The sequence below is a fragment of the Anopheles marshallii genome, chromosome 2 (genome assembly GCF_943734725.1).
Source record: "Anopheles marshallii chromosome 2, idAnoMarsDA_429_01, whole genome shotgun sequence".
In the NCBI taxonomy this organism is placed as follows: Eukaryota; Metazoa; Arthropoda; class Insecta; order Diptera; family Culicidae; genus Anopheles; species Anopheles marshallii.
In genome coordinates this window covers 68,487,187-68,507,456 of record NC_071326.1, presented here as the reverse complement: position 1 = coordinate 68,507,456, position 20,270 = coordinate 68,487,187, and the positions used below count along the sequence as shown (strand labels likewise).

The 20,270-nt window shown below is 45.9% G+C and overlaps 6 protein-coding genes across 6 annotated transcripts; 2 read left to right on the top strand and 4 right to left on the bottom strand.

The window, feature by feature from the left end:
* Nucleotides 1-352: 352 nt before the first annotated feature.
* On the bottom strand, nucleotides 353-1,885 carry LOC128710072 (ATP synthase subunit beta, mitochondrial-like). The gene has a single exon (XM_053805112.1). The coding sequence runs from the start codon at nucleotides 1,865-1,867 to the stop codon at nucleotides 353-355; it is 1,515 nt and encodes a 504-aa protein (XP_053661087.1). The 5' UTR covers nucleotides 1,868-1,885.
* Nucleotides 1,886-2,732: 847 nt separating this feature from the next.
* LOC128707737 (peptide chain release factor 1-like, mitochondrial) lies at nucleotides 2,733-3,953 on the top strand. The gene has a single exon (XM_053802696.1). The coding sequence runs from the start codon at nucleotides 2,733-2,735 to the stop codon at nucleotides 3,951-3,953; it is 1,221 nt and encodes a 406-aa protein (XP_053658671.1).
* Nucleotides 3,954-4,042: 89 nt separating this feature from the next.
* Nucleotides 4,043-4,783, bottom strand: LOC128707395 (exosome complex component RRP41). Its single transcript, XM_053802348.1, has one exon. It carries the CDS (start codon nucleotides 4,781-4,783, stop codon nucleotides 4,043-4,045), a length of 741 nt encoding a protein of 246 aa, XP_053658323.1.
* A 601-nt stretch (nucleotides 4,784-5,384) lies between these two features.
* LOC128706828 (interaptin) lies at nucleotides 5,385-10,692 on the bottom strand. The gene is made up of 4 exons (XM_053801768.1): nucleotides 10,638-10,692; nucleotides 5,998-8,399; nucleotides 5,785-5,931; nucleotides 5,385-5,700 (listed from the first exon to the last, which is right to left on the bottom strand). Exons 1-4 carry the CDS (start codon nucleotides 10,690-10,692, stop codon nucleotides 5,452-5,454), a joined length of 2,853 nt encoding a protein of 950 aa, XP_053657743.1. The 3' UTR covers nucleotides 5,385-5,451.
* A 2,620-nt stretch (nucleotides 10,693-13,312) lies between these two features.
* LOC128707370 (trafficking protein particle complex subunit 5) lies at nucleotides 13,313-14,102 on the bottom strand. The gene is made up of 4 exons (XM_053802322.1): nucleotides 13,933-14,102; nucleotides 13,738-13,864; nucleotides 13,494-13,676; nucleotides 13,313-13,411 (listed from the first exon to the last, which is right to left on the bottom strand). Exons 1-4 carry the CDS (start codon nucleotides 14,100-14,102, stop codon nucleotides 13,313-13,315), a joined length of 579 nt encoding a protein of 192 aa, XP_053658297.1.
* A 434-nt stretch (nucleotides 14,103-14,536) lies between these two features.
* On the top strand, nucleotides 14,537-15,724 carry LOC128718463 (probable DNA-directed RNA polymerase I subunit RPA43). Its single transcript, XM_053812084.1, has one exon. It carries the CDS (start codon nucleotides 14,537-14,539, stop codon nucleotides 15,722-15,724), a length of 1,188 nt encoding a protein of 395 aa, XP_053668059.1.
* The last annotated feature ends 4,546 nt before the right edge of the window (nucleotides 15,725-20,270 follow it).

Here is a 20,270-nt window from a genome sequence, read left to right as displayed (position 1 = left end):
GGATCTCACACAGGGCAGCTCATTCTATCACTGGTTGGCAGTCTTTGCGCGCACGTTAGCATAATGCAGCTCGCTTTCGTTCGGTGTTCGTACTGGTGGTGATGATGGCTATTGGTTGTTTTTCGATCGACTTTGTAAATAACACACGCACGTGTTTCGTTTCCTCGATGGATTGGTCGCTTGATGGTAATAATGTATCCTCGGGAGCCATAAGCTGGTCAAAACGCATTCTCTTCTCTAAGTAAAATCTAACGGCCAGATTTTATAATGCTCTGAATGCCGCTATTCTTCAGATGAATGGCAGGCATTGGTGTTTGCCGTTCGAAACTCGAAAATGGCAGCACGGTTTTGCTTAGGCAGCTTCCTTTGCCAGGCGCTCGGCCTTCTCGACGACCTCCTCGATCGGACCGACCATGTAGAAGGCGACCTCCGGCAGATGGTCGAGCTCACCGTTCAGGATCTTGGTGAAGCCCTTGATGGTTTCCTCGAGCGGCACCAGTTTGCCGGCGTGACCGGTGAACACCTCAGCGACCTGGAACGGCTGCGACAGGAAACGCTGGATCTTGCGGGCACGTGCCACGGTCAGCTTGTCCTCCTCGGACAACTCATCCATACCCAGGATGGCAATGATGTCCTGGAGCGACTTGTAGTCCTGCAGAATCTTCTGCACACCACGAGCAATGTTGTAGTGCTCCGCGCCGATGATGTTCGGGTCCATGATACGCGAGGTCGAATCGAGCGGATCCACGGCCGGATAGATACCCAGCTCGGCGATGGCACGCGACAACACAGTGGTGGCGTCCAAGTGAGCGAAGGTGGTGGCCGGAGCCGGATCGGTCAAATCGTCAGCCGGCACGTAGATGGCCTGTACCGACGTGATGGAACCCTTCTTCGTCGTGGTAATGCGCTCCTGCATGCTACCCATGTCCGTGGCCAGGGTCGGCTGATAACCGACAGCGGACGGGATACGACCCAGCAGGGCAGACACCTCAGAACCGGCCTGAGTGAAACGGAAAATGTTGTCAATGAACAGCAGCACATCCTGACCTTCCTGGTCACGGAAGTACTCGGCCACGGTCAGTCCAGTCAGGGCGACACGAGCACGGGCACCGGGCGGCTCGTTCATCTGACCGTACACCAGCGCGACCTTGGAGGACTTGTCCTTCAGCGAGATGACACCACCCTCAATCATCTCATTGTACAGATCGTTACCCTCGCGGGTACGCTCACCGACACCGGCGAACACGGAGTAACCACCATGGGCCTTGGCGACGTTGTTGATCAGCTCCATGATAAGTACGGTCTTGCCGACACCGGCACCACCGAACAGACCGATCTTACCTCCCTTCGCGTACGGGGCCAGCAGATCCACCACCTTGATGCCCGTCACCAGAATCTCCTGCTCGACGCTCATCTCAATGAACTCGGGCGCTTCCGCGTGAATTGGAGCGGACAGGTTGGTGTCGATCGGACCGCGCTCATCGATCGGCTCTCCGATCACGTTGATGATACGACCGAGCGTTTCCGCACCTACCGGAATACGGATGGGTGATCCCGTGTCGAGGACGCGCTGTCCACGCACCAGACCCTCCGTACCGTCCATAGCGATGGTGCGCACGGTGTTCTCTCCCAGATGTTGCGCAACCTCCAGCACCAGCCGGGCGGTACGGCCCTGCACTTCCAGCGCGTTCAAAATCGGCGGCAGCTGCTCGTCGAACTGCACATCCACGACGGCACCGATGACGGCCACAACCTTGCCCTGTGCTCCAGCGGCGGCGTTAGCCGCTGCCTTAGCCGCGTACGACCGGGCCATAATCTGGTCGGCCCGGATCGCCGCGGACATGAGCGTTTTCATCGAGGAAAACATCTCTTTTCTCGAATGTCACACCCTTGTCGCCCGGATTTATGTTCTTTTCTCGGTTCCGCTGGTACGAACGGGCGGCTGGAAAGAAGAAAAACCGGCAAATTAGCACCGAATTCCGCACTACACTGTTATCTAACAAGATGGTGGCCGGGATGAAAAAGGTGGTTATGTAAAACCTAACCTGCCTTTGCGAACGACGTACCTACTCGAAGAAAATTAAAAGAGAGAATAACGAAAGAAATCGATTCAACCCCCTCGGTATAAACGTCATAGCCGATGTGGAATCGAAGCGGACCCGAACTTGTCACGAAGTTTGAACGTTCGAACACCAACCCCATTATTGCAGTTTCGGAATCGAACCACACCGAAACAGCTGGACATTTCTTTTATATTTTCAAACGTTCAGTAAAAGTTATATGGAATTTTAATAGTTTTAAATGCTATTGTAGCTATGAGGACGCTCCATATAATATTATTTCATTATTCTAGGAACTTTCAAAGAAGCCGACCTCAATTTTTTGGACATAAAACATATCATGCAAAGTGTGGATGGCCTTAAATACATTTGTTCGTCCATATTCCTTCCTTTGAAAACTATTCAAATGGTTTCGATATGAAATTACCGCAAAAAACTGATAATTTACCTATTTCTTGAAACATTTTGCAATTGAAAACATGACTACAGCATGCAAGCAGAGCATGTAAACATTTCCACAAATGTCATTCAAGAAAAAAGGGGGAAAACGAGACGAAAAAACGTAAACAAAATTTTTCCGGCAAATTTTCACAACGAGCAATTGAAAAATATTTATTCGCACGTGATAACCGAACAAAACCGTGATCAGGCCTGGGTAGTGATATAGCGATAATGTTTTTCAACCGATTGTCGCGAATAGTTCTGATGGGAAGTAAATTTAACAGCGCGTTAAAATGTTACCGGCCCTGTGCATTCCTTCCATCAAGAAATCTTTGCCATGCGGCTAGCATGAACGGACCACTATTTCAAATATCCGACAATAAGATACAGAAATACTTGGAACGTTTGCGCCTGGAATATTACGCTCTGAAGGTACAGGAACAACGCACGAAGAAAGACATTCAGCGAATGTTGCTACTCTCCAACGTGGTGGAAATGTACGAACAGCGCAGGATAATCGTTGACAATTTGAGTTCGCTCAAGGAGCTGAAGGACGACAAAGATGATGAGATGGTGCAGTTGTTGAAAGAAGAACGTGAAGCATACGGAAGTATTCTGCTCCGATTGGACAATGAAATTCTGGACGGTATTCTATCGATGGACGATGAGGAAGATTATGGTTCGCTCATAATGGAAGTAACGGCGGGTGTCGGTGGACAGGAAGCGATGCTTTTTGCCAGCGAACTGTTCGACATGTACTGCGGGTACGTGGAGTATAAGGGCTGGGAGGTGGAAATGCTCCAATCAGAAGATACGGACATTGGAGGAACGAGACATGCGACCACGATCATCACTGGTCTGGATGCGTATCGCTATCTCAAGCATGAAGGAGGTGTTCATCGTGTGCAACGAATCCCGGCGACGGAAAAATCCGGCCGCATTCATACCAGCACCGTCACGGTGGCCATTATTCCCCGGCCAGATGACTTTCAGGTAGACCTCAAGGAGAAGGATCTAAAGATTGAAACGAAGCGTGCCAGCGGTGCAGGAGGACAGCACGTTAACACAACGGATAGTGCGGTGCGGATCGTTCATATACCGACGGGCATTGCCGTCGAGTGCCAGACAGAGCGATCGCAGCAAAAAAATCGTGAAATAGCAAAGCAAAAGCTGATCGCTAAACTGATGCAAAACGAACTGGAAGCGAGATTTAGCAGCACTCAAGCGCTCAAGAAATCGCAAGTCGGCCAAAGTTTACGCAATGAGAAAATTCGAACGTACAACTACAACCAGGACCGCATCACGGACCACCGAATAGAAGGCGGAACTGCACACAATCTGAAGGGATTCCTGGAGGGTGGCGAACAGTTGGATGACATGATTGAAAAGTTACGACGCTCGCAGCGCCGCAAGCAGCTGATGGACATCATCAATAGAAAGTGTGAACAGTGAAACTGTATCTGCTGCCATTTGCACCTAGTCGCCTTGATGAAGTAGATTCCAAATAATAACACACGACATGGATAACTGTATGTAGTTCTTTATTTACTAACGTGGCCCCAACCTCCTGCCTGTCCCAGATACGTAACGTGCTCCCGGACAGTCTGATCGATGACGTTCTGTACCTCGCGGCATCCTTTCAGGGCTGTCTCCAACACCTTTGGCAGATGATCCAGGTGGAACCGCTGAGACATTTCCATGAAGGCGATTTTTCCACTGCTAGGTAATGATGCGACCGTAAGCGTAGGACCGCCGCTGGTTTCCTCGAGATGGGACACATCCATCAGTGGGACGTTACCGTTCGCGAGCGATGCCGTACAAGCACACACGTACTCCTTTAAACAAATGCCCGCATCGACTAGTGCCAAGGTGGCCGCATTTACCGATGCACAATAGTTTCCACCGTCGGCCTGCAGCACCTCGATGTACACATCGATCTGTGACCGTGGGTAAAGTTCTGTTTTGATCGATGCACTTAATGCTTGCTTCAAGTGTATCGTCATCTCTTGCGATTTACGATCCCCTCGTGGTCTTTTCTTGCGTTCACCGGTAGAAAATGTGGCCATACTGTACTGGCAATTGACGATCACTTCCTCGAAGTTGCCCTTCTTCGAGGATGCTTGATGGGGGCCGTACACAGCAGCAAGAACCTTTGTGTTGCCTTGCTCGACGTATGCGCTACCGTCCGGTTGACTAAATACACCCATTTTGCACTTTATTTGGCGAAGCTCGTTTGAACGCCGACCATCCAATCGCAGGCCCTGATCCGATAACAGCTCCATCGTATGGGCGAATTAGCTTGAGAATGCTGCCACGGAACGCACCGGGGGTTTTCAACGAGTGCGCGATTTATTTATTTGTTTACAAATCTTTGACAGCTCCTCATCCGCATGTAGAGAGCACTGTGGGATACGATCAAATGGACAAAATATATGATTCTTCACGAAAAATGTGACAACCCCCGTCAAGGATAAAAGTACCGTTGGGTTTGAAAATTTAAATTTACCGTTACGGAAAGAACACAACAAACAAAAGGGACTTCTACCTTTCCTTAAATTCTTTATTTTAATCGGATAGCACACCCCAACAATTCATTATCACTTTCTTTCGTATTACATCCTCAAACTAGTTTCAATCACTCAACATTTTTCATTAAATTTTCTGATTTATTCTTCACACGCATCGAGCATGAGAAGGAATTATGGTCATGTTCCAACGAACGCTTGTGCATTCATGAAGGAAATTGGGAAATGGATAAACAGGATGAATAAATAATTTAAAATTTACATCTTCAGTGAACTATATGCCTCTTTGCCTCAACTACCAGACGGTTAGATGCGGCAGTAGTTCACATTTCAATTGCCTCAAAACGTTTTCTAGGAAACCTGACCATCCGTAATCGTTGATCAACCGGCAGCGGCCGGTGGCAGATCACGTGATTCGATCACATTTAGTTGTTCCGCGTCCGCAGCACGTTCGACCGTGGACTGAACACACCGATCTGGGCCGGTGAGCAATTCTCCTTGCCGGGGAACGGCGATACGATCAGCTTCTTCGGCGTTTTCGGACTGGCCGTGGCCGAAAGATACTTCACCGATCCGTTCAGCTTCTGTGGCGAATCGAAGGAGGAAAGCTGCTGTTGTAGGGTTTGGATTGTGTTTTCCTGCTTCTTGTTCAGCTCCTGTAATTTGGCAATTTTCTGTAAAAAGGAAAGAGAAACTATCGTGAGCAAACTCGTCCGTACTGGGGGGGAATCCGAAACTCATGAACCTATGAAACGTACCGCTTTGAGCTGCTGTTGATCCTTATTGCATTCCAGGTTCTTCATCTTTTGTCGGTTGTTCTGGTTTTCCAGCAGTTCCGTATATTTATCCGATGTTTCTTTGGCAAATTCTTCCACTATGCGGAGCTTTTCTTCCGTTTCCTTTAGCTGCAGGAATAGAAGGAGAGATGCGTTAAAACAAAGTTTCTAGAATACTTCAAACACACAACGAACCTTATCGATTATTTCCGTCCCGTTTTGGTCCTGGCCACTTTCGATGATTTCCTGAATCGTACCGAGAGTGTCCTTGTCCGACATACCCTCCTGCTCCAACTGGTTGATGATGTTTTCGATCAAAAAGTTCGGCACCAATCGTTCATCATCGTCCGCGTCGGTATGGCTGTTGCACTGGAGCTCGGGCGACGGCTGTGGCACTCGACTCTCGCCCTGATTGTACTTCTCGAACTGTTCACACCTAAACCGGATCGTCATGTTCTCCAGCTTGATGTTCTTGTTTTCATTCTCCAGCTCAAAGATCTTCTTATCCTTCGTGTCAAGCTCGATCCGTGCCAGTTCGATGCCGTTGGCAAACTCGTCCAACAGTGCCTTCAGATCCTGGATGTACGCCTCCCGGGCATCGTACTTCTTCTTCAGCTCCTCGTACATCTCCAGATAGCGGCCCATGCTCTGTTCCATACGATCGCTAAACAGTTTGCCAATCTGGGACACCGTCAGAATGGCGTCCTCCTCCGAATTCATCAGCTTCTCGAACACTTCATTCTTTTCGCGCATCTCCTTCTCCAGTAGGCTGGAAGATGCATGCAGCGCACCGAGAACTCGCTGATATTCGGTCACCTCCTCCCGCAGCTTGTTGTTGGCCGTTTCAATCTCCGTCTTGCTGCGCAGAACCTGGTCCAGTTCTGCCTTAAGCAACTCCACATCACCGTCCGACTTTTTGAGCCGCTCCATCAAGATGTTGACCGTGGAGCGGGTGTTATTCAGCGTCAGCTGATAGTTGTACTTCTCCGTCTTCAGCCGCGAACATTCCAACGACAAATCGCGTACCTCTGTTTCCAGCTCGTCCCGTGACTTTGCGCCCGGTTCCAGCTCCACCTGCAGGCGGCGCTCCAACTCTGCGATCTTATTCTCGTTGTCCTTGATCACCTCGTTGGACGCTTCCCAGAGTGTGCGCAGATCGCGCTTCTCGAACTCACTCTGCATGATTTCCGTTTCGGCAATCTTCTGGCACTTGTCCAGCTCCTTCTGCCAGTGCATCTTTTCGCTCGCGAGCGCTGCCGAGATCGAGCTCTGGATCGAGAGTTCCAGTGCCTTCACGCGCTCCTCGTTCTGGATGTCCGCGATGCGGATCTTTTCCTCCGCCTGCTCGCCGATACGTTCGAGCTCGCGTTGTTGCTCCTTCTCGAGCCGTTTGATGCGGTCCGAGTGTTCCTTGACAAGCTTCGACTTTTCCAACACGAAGATCGATTCACACTCCTTGATCTTCATCTCGTTCAGCTCGGCCAGGGTGGCGAGCTGTGCCTCATGCTTTTTGCACAGCGCCGTTAGCTCCTGGTTGAGCTCGTTCCGGATGTCGTTACGCATGTCGTCCATCTCGAACTGACGCTCGTTCAGCTCCTCCTGCATACCCGCCACGATGGCATTCGTTTCCGCCAGCACGGTCAGCAGACGGGCGTTCTCTTGCTTCAGCTGATCGATCTCCCGGATCGTGTTGCGGCCCTCCTCCACGTAGCGCATCATGTCCTCCTCGGCCTGTGTCTTCAGGTACTTCACCTGCTCCTTCAGATCGCGGCCCTCGATCACGAGCTCATTCAACCCCTCCTCCATAAGCTTGATCTCGTCGGTTTTGCGCTGCAACTCCATGTCGTGCGCTTCCAGGATTTCACGCAACGCGTCCATTTCCTCGTTCAGGAAATGATTCTCACCCTCGATCACGTCGTAATCGTTCTGCAGCATCCGGTGCACGCAGAGCAGCTCGTCATACCGGATCTCCAGCTCCGTCTTGGCGTCATGCATATCGCACAGCTGGCGTTCGTAGCTTTGGTGCAGGTTCCGGATCTCCTGCTCGTACTCTTTCACCTTCTCCAGGCAGCCCTCCGTAATGTGCTGCAGCAGCTCGTCCGCCTTGCTGATGCTTGTCAACTCGCGTTCGAGCAGCACGATCTGATTGTCCTTTTCCGCCAGCAAGCTCATCCGTTCCAGTTCCGCGCGCTGATGCTCGGCCCGGAGCGCTTGCATCGTTGCCTTCAACTGCTCATTCTCTTCCCGCGCCTTTCCGAGTGCTTCTTTGTTAACGTCGATCTTGTTGTAGAGTTGCACGATCGGAGGTACCTTGCCAGTGCCATCGGATGGCTTATCGGTGGCCGCTTCTGTCGTCGATGCTAGACGGTTTGCTTTTTCCTCCTTGGCGGAAGCTTTCTTGGGCGTCAGGTCGGAGATGTGCTTAAACTTTAGGCGACGCGGTAGTGATGGCGTACGGAACAGGCTCAGTGCGCTTTTCGTAGTCTTGATCGACTCCGCGTCCATACTGCCACCGATCTTGCTTTTGTCCTCCTTTTTCGACTTCTTCGGGAGCTCCTTCTCTTTCGGTTCAGCAAAAGCTGAAGGAGATGAAACGGCTGTAAGTTACGGTTGGGAGACAAAAATAAAACATCATTAGAAGTGTTGGTTAAATCTTCTCCCATCTCCCAGGGTTATTCTCGGATTCGCTACAAGGCAAATCGTCACCGAACTTCCCCTAGACATCCCGCTGTGTTTAGGCATTCTTCCATACGGCAGACGCTTGTAACCACTTGGGTGTCCCCTTTTCTTAAGTCGATTTAAAGCTCGTGCGCGCAGTCCTTATCTTCCCGGAATCCGTCTGCCCAATGTTTGGACAGATGGTTTAATGTCACGCACCAGCAAGCAGTAGCTCATATCTTTCGACACTTGGTGGACGGGTTCTTGCTGTGGGCGCTTCCCAACAAAGCTAACAATCCCAATTGCAGCTTGCCTTTCTTATCCTGGAGGCGGTTAGACCAGCAAGGAAAACGTTACAAAAAAAAAGTCCATAATGTCCGCACGCTTCCTGTGCATTGTTCGCTACAGAATGCACGATTCGTCTCAGCGAGAAAATGTATTAAACTCGCATAAGAAACACATCGTACGTATGAAGAAAAAATGATTGGTACAAAGCAACAACATTGGAGAACCCCAAAGTGTGACACTCCTTTTCCTTTGCTAGAAGAATGATTAATTAAAAGCTCATACGAAACGTATGCCACCACCAGGAGAGGATGGAATTCTTTCTCCTGCAAGCGCATGGTGCATTCGGTCCACTCCTCCCCGCACAAATCGTCCATTAATCATACGCATGAGAGAGCAGAACGTGACGTGACGCGGTGCGTCAATTCTCAAACGTCCGAAGAAAGGTGTACATTACCTCTTTGAACATTCGTTTGCTTTGCTTCCATTTTAATAGCGCCTTCCAGGAGGAAGAAAAGACAGTTCGTAAAGGTGTGTCGGGTTTGAAAAGGGTGTCCAACAACAACAAAAAAAAGGGACAGCTCATTCCGGAAATGCTCCCGAGGCATCTAATTACTTATAATTACCTACACGGCGCACGTGGTCCGTACGAATCCGTTTCCGTTAACGGTCACCGCATCTTGCGCATGAGGTTAGGGGACTTTCGGTTCTGTTGTGGGGAGAATGATTTTTTATTCAATAAGTTCCACGCACCAACAGCAAGTAATGTGGTGAGATTGAAAGATAAGGGTCGTGTGGTCGGAAAGCGTTAACTGTAGTGGTGGGAACTCCGGAGTGGATTCATGAACGACTCCACGACTCCGACGTCGAAAATCTGGACTCAATTCCAGAAAAAAATCCGGAGTTGTATCTGGAGCTCCGAAATATTCCGAATTTTTTTCTTAATTAATCCGGAGCCAACTACAAATTAATCCGGAGCCAATTCTGTGGTATAAATTGGAAGTAAAATCCGGTGTTCTGTGGTATAATCCAAAATCAACTCAGGAGTAATTCGGAGTCGAATCCGAAGATGGCTCCAGAGTAAAATCCGGAGTTAACTAAAAAGTCGATTCCGCATTAATCCAAAGCTTACTCCGGCGTAAAATCGGGAATCAACTCCGGAGTCCGAGGTTCAAAAAAAAACTTACCCAACACTAGTTCACAGCCGTGTATGTCGCAGCTAGAACGGCGCGTGCCGAAAAGAACACACGCCATGCGTGTGTGGGGGGTTCAAAATAAAACCACTTCCATGCCATGCACCTGCGTGCACCTTGTTGGTCATTTGTTGTGTCCAAATCGATGATCGCACAATGGTCCTACTATAGGAAATGAAATACCCAATTCTTAAATAACTCCAGAATTATTTGTTCTCAGTTAAAAATTCCTCCGCGCAAAAGGAAGATCCGAATGGCGTTTTGCGCGGGAAATAGCATTCAAATACTTTCTCACGATCGTACCACGACACACCACCAACTCGAACCCTCTTTCTGCCCCTATTAGACCAGCAGACGTAATCGAGCGGAATTTCACGACAAACCGAAATCCTCTACGGCCGGGAGCCAGCAATCGTTACGGTTGACTAGGGGAAACTCGTCAAAGGACAGTTTCCGTTACCAAGGGGACGCAATTTTCTCACGCAATATCCGGCAAGCGCAACGCGTCTAGCGCAGGAAGTTAAGGCTCTAGCAAAACACAAGCCACAAGAGCGAAACAATAGCGAAGGGAATGGAACGAAGAATGCATCAGAAATAGGTGGTGAGGTTTGGGAAGCAACATCTTGGACCCGTTCGGTTGTCCGAAAGTAAAAGAGCCATAAAGGCGAAATGGAATCGGTAGTAAAATTCGACACTTACCTGGCACATCGTTGAATCTCTTCAGCTTCGCCTTCGAGAACGACATTTTCAACATTTATATAGAGTGTTGGGGATAAACCGGGGGGGAGGCAGGTTATAAACGAAACAAAACAGACAAACAAACAAACAAAAAAACAAACAGAAAATCCACAGTAACACTTGCAAGCTGCGAGCTCAAACAATCCGCCGAAAGTATATGTTAACGTGAATAAACCTTGACGGCAACTTTTTAGAATGAAACTTAACAGTGGATCAGATTTGTTTCGTACATAACGCGTGAAGTAGATGGTTTGTTTTTTCTTCGCTGCGTACTACTGCTTTGTGCACATGTCGTTTTGTACTTTGGTGGATCGCGCACTCGTACTGATCGAACTGTGATTAGTTAGCAAGTAGATTGTTTCAGATACTTTTTCTCTCGACAATTCTCACAACTTTTAAACTGATAGTTCCGTGCCGTTTTCGTGCTATAGTAACAATTTTATATGTCCCTTTCCGTTTCATTAAGAGAACGAACACCACAAACAACAAATCACCTAGCTAAAGCTGAAGTCCGAAAAAAAAAATTAATCGTTTAGAGTGAAACTTTGCCTAACCGACGCCTGGCGATGCGTTCCTGACCGTGGTTCCGTTACGAATAAATTGGTATCGGCCCTCGTCGAAACAGAAACGGCAACGGTCTCGTCGGTTGCACACCGAAACACTGCGGGCTGCTTTAGGGAGTGTTACCCTTCACGCACACACCGATACAGTCGCCCGTATGTACATCGGTACGGACCACAAGCGGGTATGGGCGCCCGGGTAACCGAGAACCCCTTTCCTTCCTACACAAAAACATAAAGCAGAAGGAAGAAACGTGCAAACAGTCGGGACATCGTTTTCTTGGCGCGTGTCGTAAAGAAATCCCGTGCAAAGGGATCGGAATAGGGGAACCGTTTCCTTGCAGGACTTTCGATTTGCTGCGCACTGTTCGCCGTTGGCGGGCTTTTGAAAGCCGTTAGGCGATGATCGTTAGTGCGCCGGTAGCGTGTCCAAGGGACGATAGGCGCTGTTGTGTAAATCAATGATTACGAGCCGGTGCACTCATTTCCGAAACCATCTGCGCCGAGAGCCTAAAAAAAGGAAAAGTTTAAAAGATGATCAGATAATGTTGTTAAAGTAAGGCATCATATAAATATTCTTATATTTATAACAGCTGTTTGGAAATCAATATTTAAAATCAGTTCGTTTCGCCGTTCGTCTCAATGAACTATAAATACCATTTAACTTTGGTAATTGAAATTGATTAGTGGAACCCTGGTACCTTGCATCAATCCCGTAACCCAAACGGGCAGATTTGATCTACCAAAAGCAGTACGACGTGTGCACAAAAACATATTGCTTAAACATAAATCACTTCTTCCATTCAATGCCCTTAGTTTGCCGTCTCAGTGAATGCAATTGCAAGACGATGTTTCGCTTTTGAATCTTGCAGTTGAAGTACAACTACAGCTGCCCATACATTTTGGAGGGAAACAGTTTTGTACGGCTATCGTTACCCGCGGTGTCTTTCTGTTAGGTCCCTTCCCGGGTACTCTTAAAAAGACGGCAGGAATCCAACCGCACACGGTCCAGGCATAGGGAGTGCCGCATAGAAAGGAAGTCGAGATCCCTGTTGCCTTCGATACGTTATGTACTTCATAGGTAGAATCAGCTGGTTTTTGCTTTCGTACGCAATTCTTTAAACTCGTCCGTACACAAGAAGGACACCGTAAAGGAAATGGCGCGATGGCGAAGAGTGTGTGAAACAAACCAGGGAAGAAATGAAGAGAAAATGAAAAGAGAAGTAATGAATTAAAGGAACCGGATGGATGCATTGCCTGTCACGCAGGATCAGGCCGCATGAACGAAAAAGGATAAGAATGTTGGGATGTCTCGAGAATCGGAGGAAGATTAAAAATATCGCGAAGGCACCGGGACCAAGGTTATTGGGATGCAAATTTGCGATCATCCGGACGGTCCTGTCAACGACGGTTATGGTAATTTCTTCTGCTGAACCAGTAGTACCGGATTAAATAGCTTAGAACAGCAGCTCATCGACCGATTTGAAGCGTCGCAAGAAGAATCCAAACCGTCCCGACATGTAGCGTTAGAATTAGAAAAAAAGGCTTGGTTATTTTGCGATTATTTTTTCTATCCGCTCTTTCTTTTCAGTCCCGTAAATCAGTTTGCTCATGGGGAAAAACAGTGCTAAATTTTAATGGTTTTTAGGAAAATTGTAACACATTGAGCACCGTTGCAGTACTTGTTTGAGATTCTTACACGTGTGTTGTGTCGTTTCAACATGGTACCATTTATAGTCATTTTAATCATGGAAAGAATGGATCCAGTCCTAGAGATGGATAAACAAATGCTAAACTACTTAATAAAAATTGAGAATAGATTTTGAATTCTTTTTTTTTTTTTGCCTGACAGCAATGTGTTTTTAACTAGTTTTAAGTCGGACACTCAATGCAAAATCCTTTTCCTAGTCAATATTTTGCAATATGAACATTATTTACGTATTCGTTTGCATAAAAAAAATTATTTCCCAGTTTCCTTACTTGAAAACCGTCTAAATTGAACGAAATGAAATGTTTCTTTCATATGAATACAATTTTTCCTACCTATTGCGCGCGATATGTGGAATAATTACTTATTTATTTGTCTTCCAACTGCTTGTCTCTGCTGATAACATGGTCTTCAAACTTCACCATATACGTGGTGCCCTTGTGCCAGTGGGCGGAAACCTGGCATGTCTAGGGAAGACAACAACAACAAGAAAATTAATTCAACACGAATTAATCATTGCAAACAGTAGTTTGGGTAAGGATTACTCACAAAGCCACAGTTTGATAAAACTGCCTGCACTATACCGGCCACAAAGACTGCACAGTTCAGCGAGCCCTTATCCTTCGGCACGCTTATAAACTTATTGACAAGCGGTTCCTTTTCGATGATATAGTAGGTGCATTCGTCATCGGTAGCGTGCTCTAGCTTATCAGCCTCTTTGCCGAAAAGAGTCTGCAAGAAAAGACGCAAATCATTAACAAAGCATAGATAAAACACACTTGCTGTTGCGTACCTTCCATAGAGTAGTTTTAATAAATAGTAGCATGTTGATCAGTTTCGTCTCCCGTTTGGAATTCCGTTCGCGGACGAAATATAAATCAATTATACGGCATCCCACATCCTTGCCCATATCGTGCAACCTTCAAAAGAAATGGGAAAGAATTATTCAATGCGCCGACAGCATCCAGAACCGTAAATCTTGCACTACTTCGTCTGCAAATCGGGAATGGTGCTGACTCGACTTTGAGAATACTGGACCAGTTCGGAGAACAGCAGAGCATAGCAACTCAACGATACTTCTCCCTTTCCGCGACTTAACGGCTTATCCAGGATGCTCGCTTTGGGGCGGGTGGAAAGATTAAGATTAATCTTTTCCATATTCTAGGCCGCGCAACCTGTTTTCTGCTATGGTTGTTTTCTTTGCCTGTGTACTGTTCCCGTTTGTTTACATGTTTGGTCCTAGCTGTCATCGAAACAGCTGCGCGACCCAGACTACAGGGTGGTAAAGAAAGTATATGAAATTCGAAAACGTCAAGTAAATCACAAATGTACTATTTAAACTAAACTGCAAATTGGTTTATCACATAACACATAGATTTAACATCATAAAACCAAGCCTAACTGCGATTTTATTCTATTCGCCTCGTTATAGCAATTGTAGGATGAAATATTTCACCACCTGTCATCCAAACGTCTGATCGTGCTGCACCAAACGTTAGCTCGTTTGACACCAGGACTTCACAAACCATAACATCAACACCACCACGCTTTTTCGTACGGGATACGGCACAGTATCTCAATTTACGATCACCATGCACAGGACCACGATAGCTAAGTATACAACATTTTCCGCCGATGAGCTACAGAAATCGCTCTCCGATCCACTATCCTGCGTGGCCGCGGTACAGTTAAACGAGATCCTTAGCCTGCGACCGCGTGACTGCGAGCACATTGTCAAGGGTGTACGGCGCTGCGTGACGGACAAGATCGGCCGGTACCACCCGAAGGTGAACGGTATCGTGTTGGGCTATGCGAAAATTCGTATTGATAATGCACTCTCAGCATTACGGTTGGACAGTCCGTTTCTGCACGTACGATCCACCATTGATTATTACGTCTTCCAGCCCCGAATAGGCTCAACATTGCGTGGTACGGTAAACTACGTCTCGAAGCAGTTCGTCAGTGCCGTGATCTACCGGGTGTTCAACGTGACGGTCAAGCTGGGCAAATTCAACAACCAACAGCACACAGTTAAAAAGGGATCGGATATTGCGTTTATCGTAAAGTCGTGCGATATGAAGAGCGAGCTACCGGTCATCGAGGGTGAACTCGTCGTGAACGGTGTAATTCCGGTACGTATCAAGCAGGAACCGGATGCAGACAGCAACAAGAGCTTAGATAGCTCCGATAACGATCAAGAAGAAGAAAACGGCACAGTTGAGCCAGAAATCCCAGCTAGTACGCTGCCGGCAATTAAGCAAGAAGCAAGTAAAACAAAGAAAACTAAAAAGCAAAAGGAACCAGAAAAGACTACGATTGTAAGTAATGGTACCGGATCAGTACAGCTCGATTCTAGTGATTCTTCCGATGACTCGGACGACGAAAAAAATCTCCTTATTAAGTCGCTTATGAGCGAAGTGTTTGGTGATGAATTTACAAAGGCGGAAAGCAGTAAAAAACACAAAAAGAAAAAGGGAAAATCATCTAAAAAGAAATCAATGGATGAGCCGGTCCGGATTAAGCAGGAACAGATATCGACGGACGAAGAGGTAGCTTCGGAATCTGGGCAGAATACCAGTACGTCCAATGCCGGGTCGGGTCTATCGAATGGGAAGAATGGTCTGACGAACGGTAGCTCAACAATATCGTTAAAGAAGAATCAGCCAGAAGTAGCGGAGAAAAGGCGCAAGAGCCAGTTCGATCTTAACGCTACGATAACCCACATCAAAACGGAACCAACTGAAAGTAAAAAGAATAAGAAAAAAAATCCCAATAAATAGAAGAAGCGAAAATTTTGCCACATTGTTCAAAGTTTTTTTTACATCCAAATACCTGCTAGCAGAACGATATCACAACTATGGCCCAATACGGCTCTAAAAAAACGATAGCTTTTCTTAAAACTATTTAATAACTTCCTGAAAAATGGGAAAAAGTAAGTGAGACGCAGTTCGGTCATTATGGCAAAGAGTTTGGAAATGCCCCGAAGGATTTTATGTCCCGTAATGGTGGAATTGGCTCTCTATCGTACAACAAATTTGACCAGCCATGCTGTGGTTATGCTGGTTATGTCAAGAGAATGACACCGGTCGACCCAGCTCGTGAAGTCCTTTAAAGTCGTCCATATATGGACAGAAGTAGTGTGTTAGGCCCAAATTGACACAATCATAAAACCAATCATCCATCGTAGCAGTTTGTTTGCCTTATGTCTACGCTAGATTCAAGACGTTTTGACGTTGATTCTTTACGAACAACGCCGTGAGTTAACACGTTTTGTTTTGAATGTTCTTATGATCTTATTTTCATCTTTCATAATTTATTAGAATTATAAATATTTGCTTTTTACAAATATCGTTTCCTCTTTCATTTTGTTCCTTGTTTTTTTTTTTCTCTTATTTTGTTCTGTGCTTCCGCCACCCTGTGCCGCGTGTGTTGTGCAGTGTTTGTATCTCGCTTTCGTCTTCTATCGTGTATCGTCTTGTACCATACATCCAATCAACACCGCTGCAGCATGCTTTCTTCACCTGCTGAACCTGTTGTAACGGCCTCGGTTTACGCTCCATTTGCCCTTTGAAATGGCCGCGAGCGTTTGCACCTTTTTGCCGTGCGGCGGTTGTAGCGGTTATGTTTCCTCCTCATCATCCTCTATCCTCCTAGCCGGTTCGCGGGATTGAGTTCTTTTTTTAATATTGTTGCCAATATATATAAGTATATATATATTCATGTATATTTGCATATATTTATAATGCAGAGCGCGCTTAATGGCTTTCATTGCGCGGCGCTTGGTGGATGCATTTTGTTCGGAAAAGAAATCGATTGCCAAAAAAAAATTAATCCTCAAATTCCAATTCATTTCTATTACAATTACACATCGTAGATTGATGCTGCACTCTGGGATTTTGTTATTTTATTATTTTATATTATTTTTTCTCTCCCCCACCCACCCTCAACTCCACAGCATCCCGCATTCGAGCCGATCGGTTTCCAACCGGTCCATTGTCCATCGTTTCTTTTCGTCCTTTTACTTCGTTCTATACTAACGGATAGTAAGCTTCTAGTTTTAGATGATTAAGTAGCTGCAAAATGGCAAATGAAGAAGTGTACTTGTGGTTGGCATCCGTAATGGCGGATAGTGCCGTGTCTGTCACTCTAGCATTCTATCCCAGAATGGTGGAGAATTGTACGTAAGGTTTACTTTTTTTAAAGGTAAACTATCGCCCACACTATCGCCTCCCGCGCTCGATACAGTCGTCAAACTAATGACACCGTACCATGCATCGCACGTTTTAATATGTCCATTGCCATGGTTTGCGTTCTACTCCGATCGTACTTTTGTTTCTTAGTTCCCGACCGGTGGACACATTAGTCTTTTAGCTAGCAGAACTAAATGTTCGAATTTTGTTTGTCTTCTCTATGTTTTGCTCTGCTCTTCCGTAGCACCTGCGCTACACTTATTACACATTTTTATTTTGGTTTTTTGTGTTTTGTTTTTCGGGATCATCCACGTTCCGGATACAACAGTAAAACATGAATATTTGAATAAGAATACATACATTATGTGTCACGTGACTTAATCGCGCACTCGTCCTTATACTGTTGTCCGCCATGTGGTTCCGTGGGCAAGATGTTTTCTTTATCCGGGCTGTACCGGCTGTATGTATGAATGGAATTTGTATGGTTCTGCTGTTGTATGATTCATTCTGCCTCGCTTGTGCGTTCACTGGATGTGTGACGCTCTGCAACCTCCCTTGCTTAGGTTTATGTTATCTACTTTATATATATAAACTTTTGTCACCGTCAGCTTTATCCGTATTTTTTTGTTCACGATTGATTCATGTACTGATACACAACACAGAGCGTATATCTCGTTTCCGGACGATTAAAGCATCAGTCGGACCATTATTGAGCCCTTACAACAGTCCGACCGGATTCTTTGATATCCTTCTAGCCGAGTAACACCGCTCCCTGTAACTGTACCTTCCTGTCACCGGAGCGCTCTTAACCTCTATCGATACTGAAATACTTCCATTTCTACTGCACTTTTCTTTAATAGAAAAAAAAGAAAACTAAAGACGAACAAGTTTTATCTACCACGTTCAACGGCCACCTGACGAACTCATCATTCTGCCATCTGGCGGGAAAATCCGCAACATGGTAAGGATGAGTGTACAGCGTGTGTCGTATATTACGAACCAATGCTACACTACGTTTTGTGTAGCTATTTTTACTTCTCTCGTTTTGTTTTTGGTTTCGTATTGTTTTCACTTTTGGTTGTTCTTCGTTTAACATACGAACAAGTAATGTACAACACGATTATTTCACTAGACGCAAAGATAAACAACATAAGCTGTGATCGAATGATCGCTTCATAAATTTTTCGTTCCGGTTCAGGTGCATTGGAGAATCTCGCACGCTGTTTTTTTTTTGTGTATCCTCCACGAGATGAAGAACGAACGAACACTTACGAAACAGAACGGATGAGGCTGTCTGGCGCTCCAAACGACAGATTATAATATATTCTTCTTTACAGGTAAAGTAACAATCTCGGACGAAAGAACGTTAGAAACTTTCCTACATGCTATCTGCCGCAGATACATTTATATATCGTGTGTTTTTCTTTTGTTTTCCTCTTTCTTAATCTTTAAAAAACGTGAACAGAAAGGATCAACAATATCCGGTGTCGCAACTTCCTTTTGGTATCGGTAAGAGTATACTGCATAAACTGTAAAATCCGCTCTCAACAACGTAATTATACACATCTCGTGCGCTCGTGGCCTGTCAAATAACATCGATTTAAACGAAACAGTTCAACAGGGAGATACACCTATCTGTCGGTTGGCTTATCGGTGTTCGCATGATTCTGGTTCGTTCCTGTCTCGCGACTGAATTAGCTGAAGCACCCATAACCGGATCAATAAAGTCTCACAAACGTCAGACGCGAACGGTTGATTTTTAATTTTCCATTACTCTGTTTAAAGAAAAAACAATCACATAAACGTCTCACACGCCATTTAACCAATATTTGATAGGGATTCTGCTGATGAAAGCACCTTAGCGGAGATTTACACACACGCACGCGTACATGTATGTACACATATTCAGAGCACTCGTAAGATATGCGCTATTTTGCAATGAAGAAGTTTCCTCGAGCAGAGAAACAAATCAAAATTCCTTCGTTTAGCAAACATGGAAAAGCATAATGGATGTACGTGAGGTAACACGTTAAAGGGTGACATAATGAGCACGTTTCATTGCGACATTAGTCCTCCTTTTTTGGGAATTGCAACGCGAAACATATCTATCGATCTTCGATTTAATCTTCTCTGTATAACAATCATAAATTTTAGGATTGTTTAGTGCCTATTCTTCCTGCTGCTATCGCGCGCACGCGACAAAAATGTTTGTGTTCAAAACAAGAAGAAAGAATGATTTCTACTGTCACATCCAGTGTGAAAATGTTCTAAATGAGGAAGGAATGGATTCTACCAGCTGCTAGCCCCTGCCTTGTTTGGATTCATCGAATTTTCGAACCACTTCCTCTTGAATTCGTTAGTATGGCTTCTTTTCACATTTCTTTTTATTTGCTCAGCCGCGCAGCAATTTCACCAATGCACGAATGCTCACTTCCCGGGAATGGAAAACGTTTAGCGGTGTTTTTTTTATACAAAGTTCCATACATTATTACATTCGGTATTTAGTAATGTAGTAGTAGCAAACGGGCTGTATAGTTTCATTTATTTGTAGGAGATTTGATTTACTATTTAGCTGTCTTTCAATCTGCATCTACAACACGCCAACGTAATTCGTTCAGTTTGTGGTTGCTCTCTGTCTCTCTGTTTCGCTGTCTGCCAACTGCTGCCCACAACGGATCGTTCTATCATTACAGTTCCTATCCAGCTTTCGGCACACCTTTCACCATGTCGTTTCCCGGTGACCAGTGTTCTTTGCTTACGGTTCATGTTCATATCGGCGTGTGGGGTTTCCGGATTTTCTACGCTTCTATGCATAGGAACGGGGATTTGTTGGATTTGAGTTGCGTTTTGTGTGGTTTAATACTTGTTACTCAGTATGCGACACAATATTATTTCTGCTGTTGTATGTGCTTTTGTCACATCGCTTCGCTTCCGTTGCAGTTGGGATTTCCTTTTGCCTGCATCCAGTAGAAAACACCAGGAACCGAAATATACTGCGGCTGTCTGTTCTACGTTATACCCCTTCCATTGTGTCCCCATTCACCGATCACCGAAATGACGGCGCACATGGCTACAGTTCTATAGCGAGACATGCAAAAACTTTGGTTATTAATTGGTGGTTGCTACAGTGTGGTGC

Coding starts and splice junctions, on each gene's coding strand:
- LOC128710072 (XM_053805112.1), bottom strand. CDS start 1,867: ATGTTTTCCTCGATGAAAACGCTCATGTCCGCGGCGATCCGGGCCGAC.
- LOC128707737 (XM_053802696.1), top strand. CDS start 2,733: ATGTTTTTCAACCGATTGTCGCGAATAGTTCTGATGGGAAGTAAATTT.
- LOC128707395 (XM_053802348.1), bottom strand. CDS start 4,783: ATGGAGCTGTTATCGGATCAGGGCCTGCGATTGGATGGTCGGCGTTCA.
- LOC128706828 (XM_053801768.1), bottom strand. CDS start 10,692: ATGTTGAAAATGTCGTTCTCGAAGGCGAAGCTGAAGAGATTCAACGAT. Junction 8,400..10,637: donor GAGATTCAACGATGTGCCAG/GTAAGTGTCGAA, acceptor CGTAACTTACAG/CCGTTTCATCTCCTTCAGCT. Junction 5,701..5,784: donor ATCAACAGCAGCTCAAAGCG/GTACGTTTCATA, acceptor TCCTTTTTACAG/AAAATTGCCAAATTACAGGA.
- LOC128707370 (XM_053802322.1), bottom strand. CDS start 14,102: ATGGAAAAGATTAATCTTAATCTTTCCACCCGCCCCAAAGCGAGCATC. Junction 13,677..13,737: donor TTAAAACTACTCTATGGAAG/GTACGCAACAGC, acceptor CTTTTCTTGCAG/ACTCTTTTCGGCAAAGAGGC. Junction 13,412..13,493: donor TTTTATCAAACTGTGGCTTT/GTGAGTAATCCT, acceptor TGTCTTCCCTAG/ACATGCCAGGTTTCCGCCCA.
- LOC128718463 (XM_053812084.1), top strand. CDS start 14,537: ATGCACAGGACCACGATAGCTAAGTATACAACATTTTCCGCCGATGAG.